At 50.9% G+C, this 16390-nt stretch overlaps 1 protein-coding gene across 2 annotated transcripts in view; it reads right to left on the bottom strand.

The window, feature by feature from the left end:
* The window catches only part of Foxk1 (forkhead box K1), a 70400-nt gene that overhangs the window by 17572 nt on the left and 36438 nt on the right, over positions 1-16390 (bottom strand). For both annotated transcript variants that reach the window (XM_075974271.1, XM_075974261.1), the window contains exon 2: positions 10221-10406. In XM_075974271.1, coding sequence (XP_075830386.1) covers positions 10221-10406 — 186 coding nt within the window. The remainder of the gene's footprint in view (positions 1-10220; positions 10407-16390) is intronic.

The raw sequence follows: 16390 nt of genomic DNA on the forward strand, positions 1-16390 counted from the left end.
TGACAGGCCGCGGACACCAGCTTAGGTGAGGTCACCACGGCACAGCACATCTAGTGACAGGCCGCGGACACCAGCTTAGGTGGAGGTCACCACGGCACAGCACATCTAGTGACAGGCCGCGGACACCAGCTTAGGTGGAGGTCACCACGGCACAGCACATCTAGTGACAGGCCGCGGACACCAGCTTAGGTGGAGGTCACCACGGCACAGCACATCTAGTGACAGGCCGCGGACACCAGCTTAGGTGGAGGTGAGCGAGGAGAGCTCATCTCAGGACACTGAAAACCTTGTGTGAGGTCGTGGAGGTTGAGAAGCATCTATCCTGTGTAGCATCTCCCTACAGTTCTGAGGGCACAGGGTTATGGTGAGCATGAAGAGCAATGCCATGCTGCCTGTTCCTGAGGAAATGCACACCTTTGCTCCCAAGTGCAAAACCTGGAGTCAAGATCTTCATGGCCCACAGGATGGCTTAGGTGAACACAAGGTTTGTCAAAGCCATCTTAGAAACATGAGTCAAGGGCCAGACTTGATGGTGGCAGACATGTCATCCCAGCTACTGGGGGGCTGAGGCAGGAGGACCTCAGCTCAATGTTGGTCTGGGGAACAGAATGAGGTCAAGTTCAGCCTGGGAAACTTGGTGAGACCCAGTACCAAAATAAAAAATCAAAACATGGTTAGAATATAGTTCAGTGAGGGGCTGGGGTGTGGCTCAGTGGTAGAGCCCCTGCCTAGAATCCCCCAGTGAGGGACTGGGGTGTGGCTCAGTGGTAGAGCCCCTGCCTAGAATCCCCCAGTGAGGGGCTGGGGTGTGGCTCAGTGGTAGAGCCCCTGCCTAGAATCCCCCAGTGAGGGCTGGGGTGTGGCTCAGTGGTAGAGCCCTTACCTAGAATCCCCCAGTGAGGGACTGGGGTGTGGCTCAGTGGTAGAGCACCCACCTAGAATCCCCCCAGTGAGGGGCTGGGGTGTAGCTCAGTGGTAGAGTGCTTGTCTAGCTAATGTGAGATTTTGGACTACAGGTTCATTACACACCCCTCCCCAGGGAAGCAACCTCTGCTTCTTTAGCCAGGCTCATGCCAGTGACCCGTGTGGCCACAGCTGGGTGTGCAGCGAATGCTTCAGTCTTGCAGCCTGTGATGTCAGTTTCCCAGCAGCACCTCCAGGGCACACGTGCTTCTGATCAGTCATCTATTCCCGACCTCAGAGCAGCCTGTTTCTCAATACACAACACTGAACCATCCTTGCAAGCCGGCTTCAAGGAGAGAGCTGCACCAGAGACAGGGCCACCCAGCTGCTGGCACTCACGTCTCAGAGCTGTAAAATGACCATTGGGAGTCAGGTGAATCCCAGACCCTGAGCAGGGCTTCCTAGTCTCTGAGAACACAAAGTGTGAGGGTTCTCAACTTTCCTAGAGCTGTGACCCTTTAGTACAGTTCCTTGTGCTGTGGCGACCCCAACCTTAACGCTATTTCGTTGTCACACCATAACTAATTTTGCTACTGTTATGAATCATAATGTACATATCTGATATGCAGGATATCTGACAGACTCCTGTGGTATGGTTGCTTGATCTCCACAGGCTGAGAACCACTGGCACAGAGGGACTTGGGAAAGTCACCTAGGAAAGAGAAATGTACACCAGTTTTCTGCCAGTGTTTGGGCGGCCAAAGCAAGAGGGTAGAGAGCTGCAGACCACCTGCCTATGCCAGCAAGACTCTGCCTCTAAAACCAACACAAACAAACAAAACCAAAACAAACCTGCCCCTAAAATCTGTCCTCACAGAAACAAAGTAAAGCCATGAATGAATCTGCAAGGCTATCCTGCTCCTGTGATGAGACAACTCGGGGGAATTCCAAGACAGCAGGATAAACACATACTTAATGTTTAGATGGTGCTTTCTGTTCCTAGACAGGGCCAACCCTCCCTTTGGGGACCCTGGGACTTATTCCAAGACAGACTGACTGGCTCTACCTTGGAGGAGTAGACCCATCACTTGGTGGATGATGTCTGAATTTGGGGACTGTTTCTACCTAATAAGTTGTCGGCCAGTGAGAGCCCCGTCTCAAACAAACCACAAACAGAAAATCAAGGACCGTCCCAGAGGAGTGACCCCAAGTCATTCTATCTCCACATAGGAGGCACACAGTGGTCTGGGGTGTGTGCACACTTTGGAGCCGGTGAGAAAGCTGAAAGGCCCTGAGCGTCAATCAGCTCCTGGGGCCTGGCCTGGCCCTGGCCTCTTTCAGCAGCAACCTTGATAATCTCATGCTGGCCCTGTGACAACCTGGGCCACACCCTGGAGCTGGGCTCAGAAGTTGCTTCTCTTGACTACCCAGACACGCCAAGAAACTACACTGCCTGGTGCAGGCGCCCGGGGCTCCCAGCAGGTGTGGGCAGCCTGCAGAGGCTGTTGCTTTTCCTTATTCTCTTTCTCTTTCTTTTCTTCCTTGCTTATCTGGGGGGTGAGGGAGAATGTTAATTTTCTCCGCATTATTCCAATTTTAGCAAATGTGCTTCGCTTGTTTCTCTAGCTGGCCTTAAACTTGCTATGCAGTTGGAGGAGACCTTGAATTTCTAATCTCCCCTGCCTGTTACTGTGAGCAGACTTCAAGCTGAGAGAGAAAGCTGTGCATCCCAGCCTGGCCCGGGCTCCAGATAAGCTGTCTCTTAATCACACTGCTGCCCCTGCAGACACCTCAAGCCAACACCTGGCAGTGCCGGAGACAGGGACCCTCTGACCACTTTCTTCCAGTGCCAGTTCCATGGCCACAGTGGAGACTCTAGAACTGCTATTTAGGGGATGGCACTGTCAAAATAAAAGTGGGGAGATTTCACAGTCTGTAAGAGCTGCCAGGGCCAGGGCTGTGAAGGTGGCATGATTGGTACGGTTGCTAAAGTACTGGCCACATAAGTATGAGGATCTGAACTTGACATCCAGAACCCATGTTAAAAAGCTGACCATGGTGGCTGGCACTTGTAATCCCAGCTCTGGGGAGGCAGAGACAGGAGGAGCCCTGGGACCCACTGGCCAGTCTCATAGTGAATTTCTAGGCCAATGAGAAACCCTGTGGGCACCAGAGGAATGGTACTTGAGGTTGAACTCTGACCTCCACACACGTGTACAAGAACATGCACCCTACCCCCGCCTCATGAGTCTGGGCACAGGCTTATCATCCCAGCTATCCAGGAAGCTCAGGTGAGGCCTATTAGACTACACATGAGCTCAAAACCAGTCTACATATACAAATTTAAAACATATAAAACAAAGGGCTATATTCGAGGATAAAGTGCGTGCCTAACATGTGCTAAGTCCTGAGTTCAATTTCCAGTACCTCAAAATTAAAAAAAAAAGGGACCAAGTCACCATGCTGGCCAGATTGTCCTTTAAAAAATGTCTCTCCCGGACCTTTCTTTAGAATGAAATGAAGACTATTCCTTAATAAAACAAAGAAGTAAGGCAGGAAAGAGAAGCCATTTAGTCAGGAAAGATTCCCGTTCCTTCCAAGAAGTTCCTGGATGATAAGGCTTAGGTTAGAAGGGCTTAGAGCTAGGTCCTGGCTGGAGGAGGTAGCAGCCTACCAAGAAGGGTGCAGGACACAGAGCACATTAAACCAAACAGAAAAGAGGAATTACAAACTCTAAGAAGGGGAAAATAGAACCAACGTAGCAGGAAGGAAGTGGCTGGGCCCCATAATTATGACGCAGCTGCACTATGAAGATGCTGACACGTGAGGGTCCAAGGATGACGTAATGTTACTAGGCAGAGGATGATGTAATGTTACTAGGCAGAGGGAGGAAAAGCAAAATCCTGCATGGCCCTGTAGGAAGTCCAAATATGAGCTCTAAAAACCAAAGAAGAGACTGTCACCCACACCTGTGACGCAGGAGGATGCCGACAAAGGAAGAGGGGTCTGGGGGAGTCCCTCCACCATGGGAGTGACATAATACCCTCAGTCTACGGCTAAGTCTGAACAAAACAAAAGGACAGGGAAGGGACATTTCCAGAGGCAAACATTTGTGTTTGTGTTCTGTGCAGGTGAGATGGCTCAGTGGGTAAAGGGGCTTGCAAGCAAGCCTGACAACCCAAGTTCAATTCCTAGAACCCACATGGTAGAAGGAGAGACCGACCTACTGAAAGCAGTCGGTCCTGCCCTCCACATGTGCACCATGGTGTGCTCATGGACGTGCACACACAAATACATTCATGTTTAAGAAAGAATATCTTCTCCTAAGATAAATGCCACGCTACTTAAGTCCCGGGAGCTACTTGAAAAGATTAACTTTGCTTCTAAAATTGTGCAGAACCCAAGGTGGAAAAGACCCACACATTAGGTACTCCTTGAAAAAAAAATCATGTATACAGGATATGTGTGTGCGTGTGTGTGCACATGCATGCATACGTGGAAGTCAAAGGATGACCTCATAGTGGTCCTTGTTACATACATTATAAACAGGCTAGCTGGCCCCTACGGTATCCATCTCTACATGGATTCTAGAGATCCACACTCAGGCCCTCACCACTGACCCATCTGCACAGCTCAGTATCAGCTCCCTTTAGGCAGACCTAACACAGGAGGGGAGCAACCACCCCACAGTTTTGCAGGGTCTGTGCTTTGCTAAGGCTTCCCACCACTGGGAGATCTAGCAAGGGAGGGCTGCCCAGTGCACACACTGTAGACACAAGTGGCCACACAAAAGCACACAGCAGGCTTTCCAGACACAGCGCAGGTGACACCACCCAGGAATGCCGAGATGCACCCTCTGTGATCCCAGAGAACTGGGGTGATCCCCACCAAGCTCTGGCTGAGACTCAATGTTGCAGCACCCCAGATGGTCCCAGAGGAGATGCAAGCAGCAGAGAGAAGTTAAAGGAACACGGAAAGCCCCAAATCTTCTAGTGAGGAGGAACCAATTTCCCCCAACTTTTCAGATGGGAAAGGAAACAAGGTGAGGCTTATAGGTACAGACAGGAACAGGAAGCAGCAGACCTCAGTGTCTATGAATATCCAGACCCAAACACTCAAAGCCGTCTTGAAGCTCTCCTGAAATCACTGGAAAGGTTAAACAAGCTGTAGAAGGAACCAAAGTCTGCCAAGAAGACTAGCATTCAGGAGGCTCCTTTTCTGGGGCTTGTGTGCAGAGCCCTCCATGAGTTCCTGCAGCCGCAGACAGACAGCACAGAACCCCATACCCACTGTGCCCTACATTCACACCTCCATGATAAAGCACCCTCTCTTCAAGTAACAGTGGAGCTTGCATCTAGTCTTTGGTGCATCTGAATCCTTAGCCTAGTGAAACAAGATTATTTGATTTCTCCCCCCCCCCCCCCAGTACTGATGGACTTGTGCAGGCCAGGTGCTCTACCCCAGAACTCTATCCCCAGCCCCAAGCTCAGATCTGATAGTCCAGCCACCCACTGGATACACTGGGCGGAGTCACACCTGAAGGCGGAGCTACTTGGAACAGCACTCAATTGAAAACTTGTAAGTTGTTCATTTTCTGCAACTTTCCACTTGATATTTTTGGACTGTGAGTAACTGAAACCACAAGCAAGTGAAACCAAGGCTGGGGGCGGGGCAGGGCGGGGCACTAGACTTCTAATCCAGGCTGGATGCCCTCTAAACGCAGAAGATCTCCAAGAGCGAAAGAGACCCAAGTTAGCCGACAATCAAATGGAACTGTGCTAAAGATCCCTGCAGTCAAGGCGTACACTTCCGTCTTCCACCTCGCCGCTGCTAACCTTTGCTGTTTGTTTATGTGTAAGGGGAGGGCTGGCGCTGCTCGGCATGAGAGAACTTTCGGGATTCAGCTGTGTGGATTCTGGCAACGCCGCTCTCCAGGCTTGGCAGCAAGTACCTTTACACACAGAGCCATCTCGCCAGCCTTTCCATCTTTATTTGCGAGACAGGGTCTCTCACGGAACCCAGAGAGTCCAGATTTAGCTAGACTGACTGGCCAGTGGGCCCCACAGCACTGAGGTTACAGATGTGACGCTGGCTCAGTTTCTACTTGGGCACAAACACAAACAAACACTTTACTCGTGGAGCGATCTCCCCTGCCCTATTTGTTTGTTTGAGACGAGATCTCATTACATAGTGCAGGCTGGCCTCAAATTTGCAATCTTCCTGCCCCGGCCTCTAGAGTGAAGGGACTACTGGCAAATGGATCCACAGGTATTTTCATGGCTGCTGTAACAGTTTGCTTACTTGTGCGCCACCCCACAAGGCATCTGGTTCGGCTTCAGCAGCCTCAGCAAACGACTACCTCCTTGATTTCCTAAGATCACTTGCTTTTCACAGATAGGTCAAAACACTGTCGAAGCCGCAGTGTTTTTCAAAGAGCTCATTCATTTGCTGGGCGGAGTCCTGCAGACAGGGGAAGGGGCCCCACCCCCACAACCCCTACCCCTCCCCCCGCCAAAAACACCCGCTGTACACACCACTCAAAACCACAGCGGAACAACCCGCCCTGGGAAACACGGAGCCGCCCAGGCTGGCCAGCGAAGCGGAGCCAGGCTCGAGTGGGGGTGGAGTAGAGGCAAGGGGATGTTTGGGGCAGGTACCAAACCTTGGGATCCGCTCCAGGGAGGGAGGAGCCCCAGATGGGAGGTCCCCAGGTCTCAGTGCCCGTACTGTCCAATAAGGACCCGCTAGCAAAACTCACCAAATTAGGAAAGCTGAGTGAGCAGGGCGGGACCCACGGCTGCTGGCTGGGAAGTCAGGCCCTTTCCCCAGCCCGCCCCGCCCTGGATCCTGTGGCCTGGGAGAGGAAGGGCAGGGCGTGTTTGTAAACATGAAGGCTCCACCTCCACACAGAAACTCAAACTGAAGAAGTCTTGGCAGGCCGGAACCTCAGGCCTCCTTTACAAAAGCTCAATGGGATTCCACAGTGGGAAGATAAACGGAGTCAACAGAGATCTTTCTTCGGGACATTTAAAGGCCCAGGGAGTCCGGGTCACCTTCTCAACAGGTGACCAAGAATCTAGTCCCCTCCCCAAGGGGACCCTGCTGAGAACGCTGAGGAGATAAGAGCCTACTCCCTCCCAGCAGTATCAAGAATGCGGTCGACGTGAAGACCGGACTTGAGGGGCCACCAAAGCACCGGACTGCCCCACCTGACCAACCTTCCCCCAACGTTGTAACCAGCTGGCTGCTGCTTGGTGTTTGAGCTGAAGATGACACAGCTTCCTCCTGCCTCCACTTCCCCAGAGCTGGGATTGGCATGCACCACTGTGCCTAGTGTTATGCGGGGTGCTGGGGATACACCCAGGACTTCCTGTGTGCTTGGAAAGAACTCTACCAACCCGGCAACAACACCCCCAATCCCCACTGTTTTTATCTGGACAAATGCAGGATGATCTCTGAGTATGAGGCCAGCCTGGTCTACTTAGTAAGTGCCAGGTCAGCCTGGGCTACACAGGGAGATCCTGTCTCAAAAGCAAATGACACTAAACATAATCCTATTCAATCCCAGAATCTTGGACTGAGTACTGGATACTGAACCCACAGCCAGCCTTCCTTCCTTCCTTCCTTCCTTCCTTCCTTCCTTCCTTCCTTCCTTCCTTCCTTCCTTCCTTTAGCTCAGGCTGGCCTCGAACACAAGCTTTCTCTGCATCACACTTTCAAAGTTGCCCCACCTGTTCCGCACGTAGGCATTTTGTGACTTTTAGTAGATTTGCTGTCTAACTAACAGGTTACAGCTTTCTTAACTATCTGTGCACCATGAGCACTGAGGACAAGTGAGCAGGAAGCACGGGGCAGAGGGACTCTGGAGGAAACATGGTCTCTCACAGGGACCAAATAGTTTACCAACCAAACATTCACTCCTGCGATCCCAGCACTTGGGAGGCTGAGGCAGAGGACTACTGCAAATTTTAGGTCAGTCTTGATTACATATTGAGTTCTGGACCAGCCTAACTACAGTGTGAGACCCTGTCTCAAAAACCAAATCCGGGGTTCAGATAGCTGCTCAGAGAGTAAAGGGGCTTGCCATTAAGCCTTACCACCTGAGTTTGACTGAGCCCTAGGATCCACATGATGGGAGAGAAATAACTCCCAAAAGCTGTCCTCTGACCTTCACATGCTCTCCCCCAATAAACGAATATATAAATAAGTCAATATAATTAAAAACAAACAAATGAAATCAAAACCAATCTCTCTCTCTCTCTCTCTCTCTCTCTCTCTCTCTCACACACACACACACACACACACACACACACACACACACACACACCCCTGCTGCCCCGACTAGCTGTGAGCTCTAAGGAGGACTTGTGTTGGGACCCCATGCACTGGGTCCCACACATGGAGTCTGGGTGTTAGGACAGCGCTATGCGATGACAAGGCTGAAGGACAAGTGGCAGGTGCTGAGCGCAAAGCTGTTCCCTCTCACCACCACCTTCCTGAGCACTGAGCCCTTTCTGCAGGCTTCACAGGGACGGGAGACACGTGTGGCCCGGGAAGCTGCTATGATGAGCCCTACCAAAGACACAACCCATCACCCACATGGCCAGGACCACACTGGGGTTCTACGCCTGAGTTCTGCGAGTTCCCAAGCTGCACCTTGCACCTCTCGCTGGTGTCAAAAAAGAGGACGCCTACTCCAGACAAGGGACCCGTGTACATACACTTCATGGAGGAAACAGGTAAGTTCACAAAGGCAAACCAAGGGTTAAACTCCCCCCCCCCCCCACATACACAGTGTGTGTGTGCTCATGCTTACAGTAACACTCTTAACCATGTTGGGTTTCCACCAGTAAGAAGAACATCCTCAGATGTAGGCCCCTGACTATGAGCCTCAAGAACCAAGAATCAAAAATCTCTTATGTATAAACTTAAAAAGGGGGTAAACTCCAGCCAGGTGTGACATCGCACACCTATGATCTTAGCTGGTGACCGAGGTAGGAGGATCAAAAGTTCCCGGCCAGCCTGAGAACCAGGAAGCTTCCACGTCTATTAACCAAGTGGCTCAGTGGCAGCTGCCTAAAATTCCTTTACCCAGGGTGTTGGTTTGAGTAAGAATGACTCCCAGCTCCTGGAGGTTCAAGAATTTGAATGCTTGGTTCCAGCTGCTGGAATGTTTAGGGAAGATTAGGAGGTATGTCACCGGGGGCGGGCCTCTAGGTTTCAAAGTCCATATTAGGTCCAGTCTCTCTCTGTGTCTGTCTCTCTCCGTCCACCTCTGCTACTGCCCCAGTATCTGCCTGCCTGCCGCCATGCCTCCCACCATGACAGCCAAGGATTCACCCTCTGAGACTGTAAGCAAGCCCCCAATTAAATGCTTTCTTTTATAAGTTGCCTTGGTCTTGGTGTCTCTTCACAGCAAGAGAAAAGTAAGTCGCCTAAGTGTGCTAAATCTGGCTTTGATTCCTAGTACTGGAATGGGGGTAGGGTTAAATAAAGAGACAGCATTAAGTGTAACTCCGGTGAAAAAGGAGGTATAACTTTGGAGACCTAATGAGGTTGCCAATAGCAGTGACCCATGGCCATGGCTCAGAGACAGCACAACCCTGGTTCTGCTGGAGAATAGTTCTCAGAGGTCCCCCAAGGAATGTGTCACACCTATGCCACAGTCTCAAGAGTCCTGGGCACTATCTGCCATCTCCACAGGGCTGGCCTGTGCCATGAGTTGAGGTGGAAGCCACAGGGCTCAGGGAACCACGGCCCCAGCACCTGATGGGGGCACAGCACTTTTAGAAGCATAAGAAACATGAGAGGCAGTGAGAGGGAAATCTGCTTCACTGAAAACCTCCTGCCAGAATCTGATCTCCCTTCTCTATTCTGAGATAGGGTCTTGCGTAAACCAGGCCGGCCTTGACTCACTATTAGTAGACATACTCCTGTATCCAGAATCCTAAGAACACACCACAACACCCAGTTTAGGACGTACTGGGGTCTGAACCCTGAACCTGCACACTCTTCCCACAGAGCTACATCCCAGTCTGTTTGCTCTTGAGACAAAGTCTCTCTCACGAAGTGGCCAGGATGTCCCTGAACGTCCATGTAGCGACAGCTGGCTGTGCACTGGAGATCCTCCTGCTTCAGTCTTTGGAGCACTGGGCCACACACCCATTTGCCAGCTTGCTTTAGGAGGCCCCAACTCACAAATCTACAACCTGGACAGATGGAGACTTGAGGGTGGCTCTCCCTGCAGGGCCTCCCAGAGTCTACTCCATCTCGAAGTCCCTGATGCATTCAGAATCTGAGCACAAGAGGTTGCTCACCTGATGGTGCCGGTCGGGGAAGGGATGGGGCTGACGAGGCTCCGGAGGTCCGGCTCCGGAATGTGGATCTTCAGTGGAGAGATCTGAGGGTAGAGTGGCCGCAGGGGGGATGCTGGGGCCTCCTCCTTATGGTACAGGGACGTGAACTGGATCTTGATGGCCGTGCTGGGGAACCGGAAGGTGCATCTGCAAAGGGTGGACAGTGGCTGGTGAAGCACAAGGTCACTGAGCACAGGAGCTGAGGTCCCCCCACCCACACGGCAGGAGCAGCAAGAGCCTTAAGCTCCACACCCTGGGACACAAATTTGGGCTTACTCTGCATCAACTGTACTCACTGTGAACAAAGGATATAAATACCCCAACAGGTGCCATGAGGAAGAACCATGGAGCCTCCATGTACCAGGGCAGTAATGGTGACAATGAATGTGGTTCCTGACCCTCGGGGGCAAATAGCTAAATGGAGCCTGTGCACAGAGCTCGTCCACTCATTCATTCATCCACACATGTATTTACTCCTCCAGGAAATCAGTAAACAGTTAAAAGACCCTGTTCCAGCTGAAAACAGACTCCACTCACTAATTCATTAGAAGACAGGGTCTCACTATGTAGTCCAGCCTGACCTGGAACTTGAGATCCTCCTGTCCCTGTCTCCTGAGTGCTGGGATGACAGGCATGCACCACCATGCCCAGCTTATGCGGGGATTCAAAAGAGAGACTCCTTCAAGGTATAATCAAATGCCACCACACAAAGGCAGAGGGGTGCCCCAGAGACATCGGCTGGGGGAGGGGGAGGGAGGGAGGGAGGGGAGAGAGGGAGGGAGGGAGGGAGGGAGAGAGAAAGAGAGAGAGAGAGAGTGAGCGAGCTCTATTTGGCTTCTCACTTTACAAGCCCAGAGCCAGGCATGTCTGAGTGACAGACAAACTATTCTGACGCTGGAACAGCCAGGGAGGCCCTAGCACATGCTCAGACAGGTGAGCGAGGCCCCCCATGGCTAGGACATGGGCATTATTTGCTGAGCACATCTAGTCTCCAGCTTTGAGTGTACGTGTGGAGGCAGAGGCTCACACTAAGTGTCCTTCTCAGCCGCTCTCCACCTGCATTTTCAAGGGTCTCTCTCTGAACCTGGAACGCTCCATTTCAGCTAGACAGCTCAGGATCTGCCTGTCTCTGTGCTTGCATCGGTATGAAATAAATAGATACAACTTGGGGTGTGGGGGGGAAGAAAACATAATTTGAGGCCAACACAAGCCACACAGTTCAGGAGAGCCTGAACAACAAAACCTGTTCTCAAAAACACCCCGATATGATTTCTACTCTGTTTAGCATCTCACAACCCAGGAACAGCTGTCATCAGAAATTTGGTTTGTGTAAATTCATGTGGGGGCACTTGTGGACACGTGCACTGGGTGGGCAGACATCACCTCGGATGCCATTCCTCAGGCACTGCCCACCTTGTTTAGGGGACCTCAGGCTGGTTTATTTGCCTAAGCTGGTTGCCAGGGAGCCTGAGGAATCTCTCCAACTGTAGCTCCCTAGCACTGGGATTATAGACTATGCCACCATACCATCATCATCATCATCATCATCATCATCATCATCATCATCATTTTATGTGAGTCCTAAGGATCAAACTCAGGTCCTCCTGCTTCTGTGGTGAGCATCTTACCCACCAAGCTGTAAAACCCAAGTTCTCCATCAGCATTTGGATTTTGGAAAGTTCATCAGTCATTTTTCTAAGAAGTCTCCTCAGGTCTGAGCAGCGTCAGTTCTGCATGCCTATAAGCCTTTGCAAATCATCTAGTGCATGTCTGATGATGTCAGAGTATCCAAACTAGGCACCTAGGGATGGAGCCTAGCTGGTGGCTACTGGTGTGTAACCTGGACTGGCTAAGAGTAACTTGAACTTGCTGGGCAGTGGTGGTGCACACCTTTAATCCCAGCACTCGGGAGGCAGAGACAAGCGGATCTCTGAGTTTGAGGCCAGCCAGGTCTACAGAGCAGGACAGCCAAGGTCACACAGAGAAACCCTATCTTGAAAAGCCATTTAAACAAAAGAAAGAAAAGAAAACAAAAGAAAATGCCTGCACTGAACAAACATGGTACATGTGTGCATGCATCTGACATACCTGGTCAACCCATGTTACACAGGAAGGTTGTCATGGCAACAAATTCCTCTCTCTGGTTCATTTGTCATGTGTTTCTTCCTCCCTCTCTACCCAGGGAACAGGAAGATAATGGTACATCTCTATCTGCTGGGAGGGTCCAAGGAGCCCAAAATCAAAACAGGAGTCCGTCACCTTAGCATCATCATGGCAACCAGAGTCTGTGGCTGTGGCCCATGCCTGTGGTCATAGCACGGTTTGGGTGTGACCTGTGGCCCTTTGGCTGAGCTCAGGCTGAAGAACTTCAGCTAATTCTGGAGAGCCTGAAGGGCTCCCAAGGCCCTCCTTCCCTCCACTCAGACCCCAACCATTGGGTATAGCCGAAAGACAAATACTCAGAGTGGGGTTTGCTACGTGGATGGGGACCACCCGAGAACACAGGCAGCAGCCCTTACAGCTTCTTTGTCCTTCCTCCCTTGGCACCAACAGAAGGGATTGAACAAGAGCCATCTCCAAAGGAGCTGCCAGTTGAAACCACTATCCCTTTAAAAAATAGCGTATGTATGTATATGAGAGAAAGAGAGAGACACAGAGCTATAGATAGAGATAGAGACAGAAAGCCAGAGAGAGAGACAGACCATGGATGCCAGAAGAGGCTCGGATCCGGTAGAGCTAGAGTTATAGGAGATTGTGCGTTGCCTGATGTGGGTGTGGGAATTGAACTGGGGTCCTCTTAAAGAGCAGTATGTGTTCTTTCACCCCTGAGCCCCAACAGCCAAGAATCTAAGAGCTGGAGACACAACCGAGTGGTAGAGCCCCTTGCCTTGAGTCCCCCACTGAACAACTAGTGTAGGGCTTCAGAGGGAACAGCTGTGTACCCTGCAGGCCCCACATTCTATCTCGAGCACTAACAGAGCCCAAGGTGAATGTGTGTGTGTCGACGGAGACTTTCGTAAAGCAGCCTTCCTTCCCTCCCTTCCATTCTCGGTGCAGAGGATCATGTGTCTCCATGTTAGAAACATCTGATTTGATCTGCAGCATCAAGGGAGGAAGGGAAGGGAGAAAAGGCCTGTTTACTAAAAACTTACCCAGCCCTAACTAAGGTCCTTAGGGGCACCACACCCTACTGTGAAGACAACCCAAAGAAACAAGCATCTTCAGGTTGCTTTCTGGAACAGCTCTCAACTCAACTCGTCCAAAATCCAACCCAAGGCAGCCACCCTGTCACCAGGAACTGGCGAGAGCAAAGTGCTGGCCAGCCCCTTCGGCTTGGCGGAGCTGCCTTCCCAGGGCACTCAGTGTCTTCTGTCACACCCTTCCTATAACACCCCACTTAGATTCAGGGGTCCCGGCTAGTCTTAGTTTCTTCTTCTGATGTTTATCTGTAGCTCATGCTGACCTTTGAACTTTTCCTCATCCTCCTGCTTCAGGCTCCCAAGTGCTAGGATTACAGGCATGTGCCACCATACTCAGCTCATCTCCCCGGCCACACACACACTTTTTTGTTCTTTTGAGACAAGGTCTTCTATGAAGAACCAGCCTGACCTCTTGGCAATCCCCCTGCTGCAGCCCTCCAAGTAGCTGTGATTTACAGATGGGAGTAAACATACCTGGCTCCTAGTTTGGAATCTGGGGAGCCGTTTGCAATTTAAGTATCTTCAAGAAGGTGTCACACATTGTCCTGACCTGCCATTCCCAATGCCTGTCCTAGCCTGCTGAGGTCAAGGGGCCTACCAGATAGCATCCTCCCTGTCCATCATGGCGTCTACCATGGAGACAGGCTCTCAAGTCAGCACCCACCCAGGGGGGATTTTCCTGTTTTTTTTTTTTTAAGAAGGGGGTCTCTCTTGTAGCAAAAAAAAAAAAAAAAAAAAAAAAAAAAAAAAGCCCACGATGAAGGAAAACCGACAGTAAACTGTCGTCCAAATGTAAAGGCGACAGAAAGCTGCCTGGGGCTGGCTGGGTTGGGAGGTGGCATGGTCACTGAGGATGTGAACAAGAACTCTATTTTAGCACTAGTCACTCAGTGGGGAGATTTAAATGACTAGCTATGTGGCAGGTCAATTTTTTTAAAAAAAAGATTTACTTGTTCATGCATTGTATGTACATGAGTGCTCTGTCTTCATGCATACAAGAAAAAAATCTTATCCCACTGGTGATGGCTATGAGCCACCATGTGGGTGCTGGGAATTGAACTCAGGTCCTCTGGAAGAGCAGGCAAGTGCTCTTAACCACTGAGCCATCTCTCCAGCATCTGTGGCAGGTAAATCATACCAAAGTTCTTGCCTGCGGGTTCAGAGGCTGAACACGGAGTCCTGCCCTGTCTGGAAGCAAGGAGCTGGGCTGATGGTGTGGTGAGAACACTATATCTAACATCAGATCTCAGTACACAGTTGGCTTGATCATTACAGCTTTGGTTAGAGCTGGCGAGGTGGCTCAGAAGGAAAGGCGCTTGTACAGCAAGCACAAGAACCTGAGTTTGCTGTCTCTAATTCCAGTGTTCCCCAGGGGAACAGTGGTAGGAGAGAGCCTGCTGGCCAGCTGGCACACATGAATGACCAGACACAGTGGGAGGAGAGGACTAACACCTGAGGTTGTCCTCTGATCTCCATGCATGTGGCGTGGTACACGTATGCCTGCACTCACAGGAACACACACACACATGTGAACACGCGCACACCACGCATGTGACATGGTACATATGTGCCTGCACTCACAGAACACATACATGTGAACACACACCACGCATATGGCATGGTATGCATATGCCTGCACTCACAGGAACACACACACACATGTGAACACACACACCACACGTGTGGCATGGTACACGTGTCGGCACTCATAGGAACACACACATGTGAACATGCACTAGGGCACCATGCACTTCTCTGCAGCCCTGGCAGAACCTGAGCTGTACTGGGTCTCCTTGCTGCAGTTCAGAGCCTGGTGACCCTGTCTTTGAAGGAGGAATCAGGTAACCCGGGAGCTGCCAAGCTGTGGGAAAGTAAAGACGGAATACCGAGCTCTTACTGACTTGAGACAGTTAACTTCCTCTTGGTCACAGAGACAAGGAAGTACACTAAAAAGCTTCTGGCAAAGTTTAAAAAATTAACACATCTCTCGGCTACACAGTCACTCCCCATTTCCGTTCCTCCATCCCAGGAGAACAAGGACTTCACTTTCTGGGAGGGACAGTGAGCTGGGGGAGGTGGGGCTTGCAGGGGACACCACACAAGCACTGGGGAGGATGTTCCACTCTGAAAACAGACTCCTGGCCTGAGATGCTTGCCATGACTTCCCACATGTGAGGGGTGTCTCAGACACGGGGGAGTGATGTTGGCTGCCCACCCATGGGAGCAGGGGCTCAGGCACCCCACTCTGCGGTGTGAACACCCCAGGGAGGGCAGACTGTGCAGCAGGAGGGAGCAGTGCATTCCTGTCAGTGTCCCAGAACTCAGGAAGCCAAGGCAGGAGGATCAGGGCTACACAGGGAGTTTTGGGCTAACTTGGACCGCAGAGAGAATTCAAGGCTAGGCTGGGCTTCAGAATAAGACTCTGCCTCAAAAAACAAAACAAAATTTTATTTTATTTTATGCTTTTTAAAAATCTTATGTGTATGGTATTTTACCTGCACATATGTCTGGTGCCTCTGGAGGCTAGAGGAGGGCATCAGATCCCCTGGAACCGGAATTATAGCTGGTTGTGGGCTACCACATTGATGCTGAGACTCTGGACGAGCAGCCAAGACTGTTCACTAAGCAGTCTGTTCTTCTGTCCTACCTCTACATTTTCCCCGCTGTGGTTTTTAAGACAAGGCTTCTCTGCCTCTCAAGTGCTGGGATCAAACATGTGCACCACCATGCCTGGCCTTAAATTTATTTTTAATAAGGAAAAATGTGGTAACTGACACATGAATTTTCTAAAGCAATCACTTGAAAAGGCCTTACAGCATAAACTTGTCCAGTAACAATGGATCAGCGAGGGACAGATGAGGCCTCTGAAACAAAACCAAGATCCACCTTGTTTGGGGAATTTTCAGAACACCAGATTTTCCTTCAAATACA

This window comes from Microtus pennsylvanicus, chromosome 1, assembly GCF_037038515.1.
Source record: "Microtus pennsylvanicus isolate mMicPen1 chromosome 1, mMicPen1.hap1, whole genome shotgun sequence".
NCBI classification, from domain to species: domain Eukaryota; kingdom Metazoa; phylum Chordata; class Mammalia; order Rodentia; family Cricetidae; genus Microtus; species Microtus pennsylvanicus.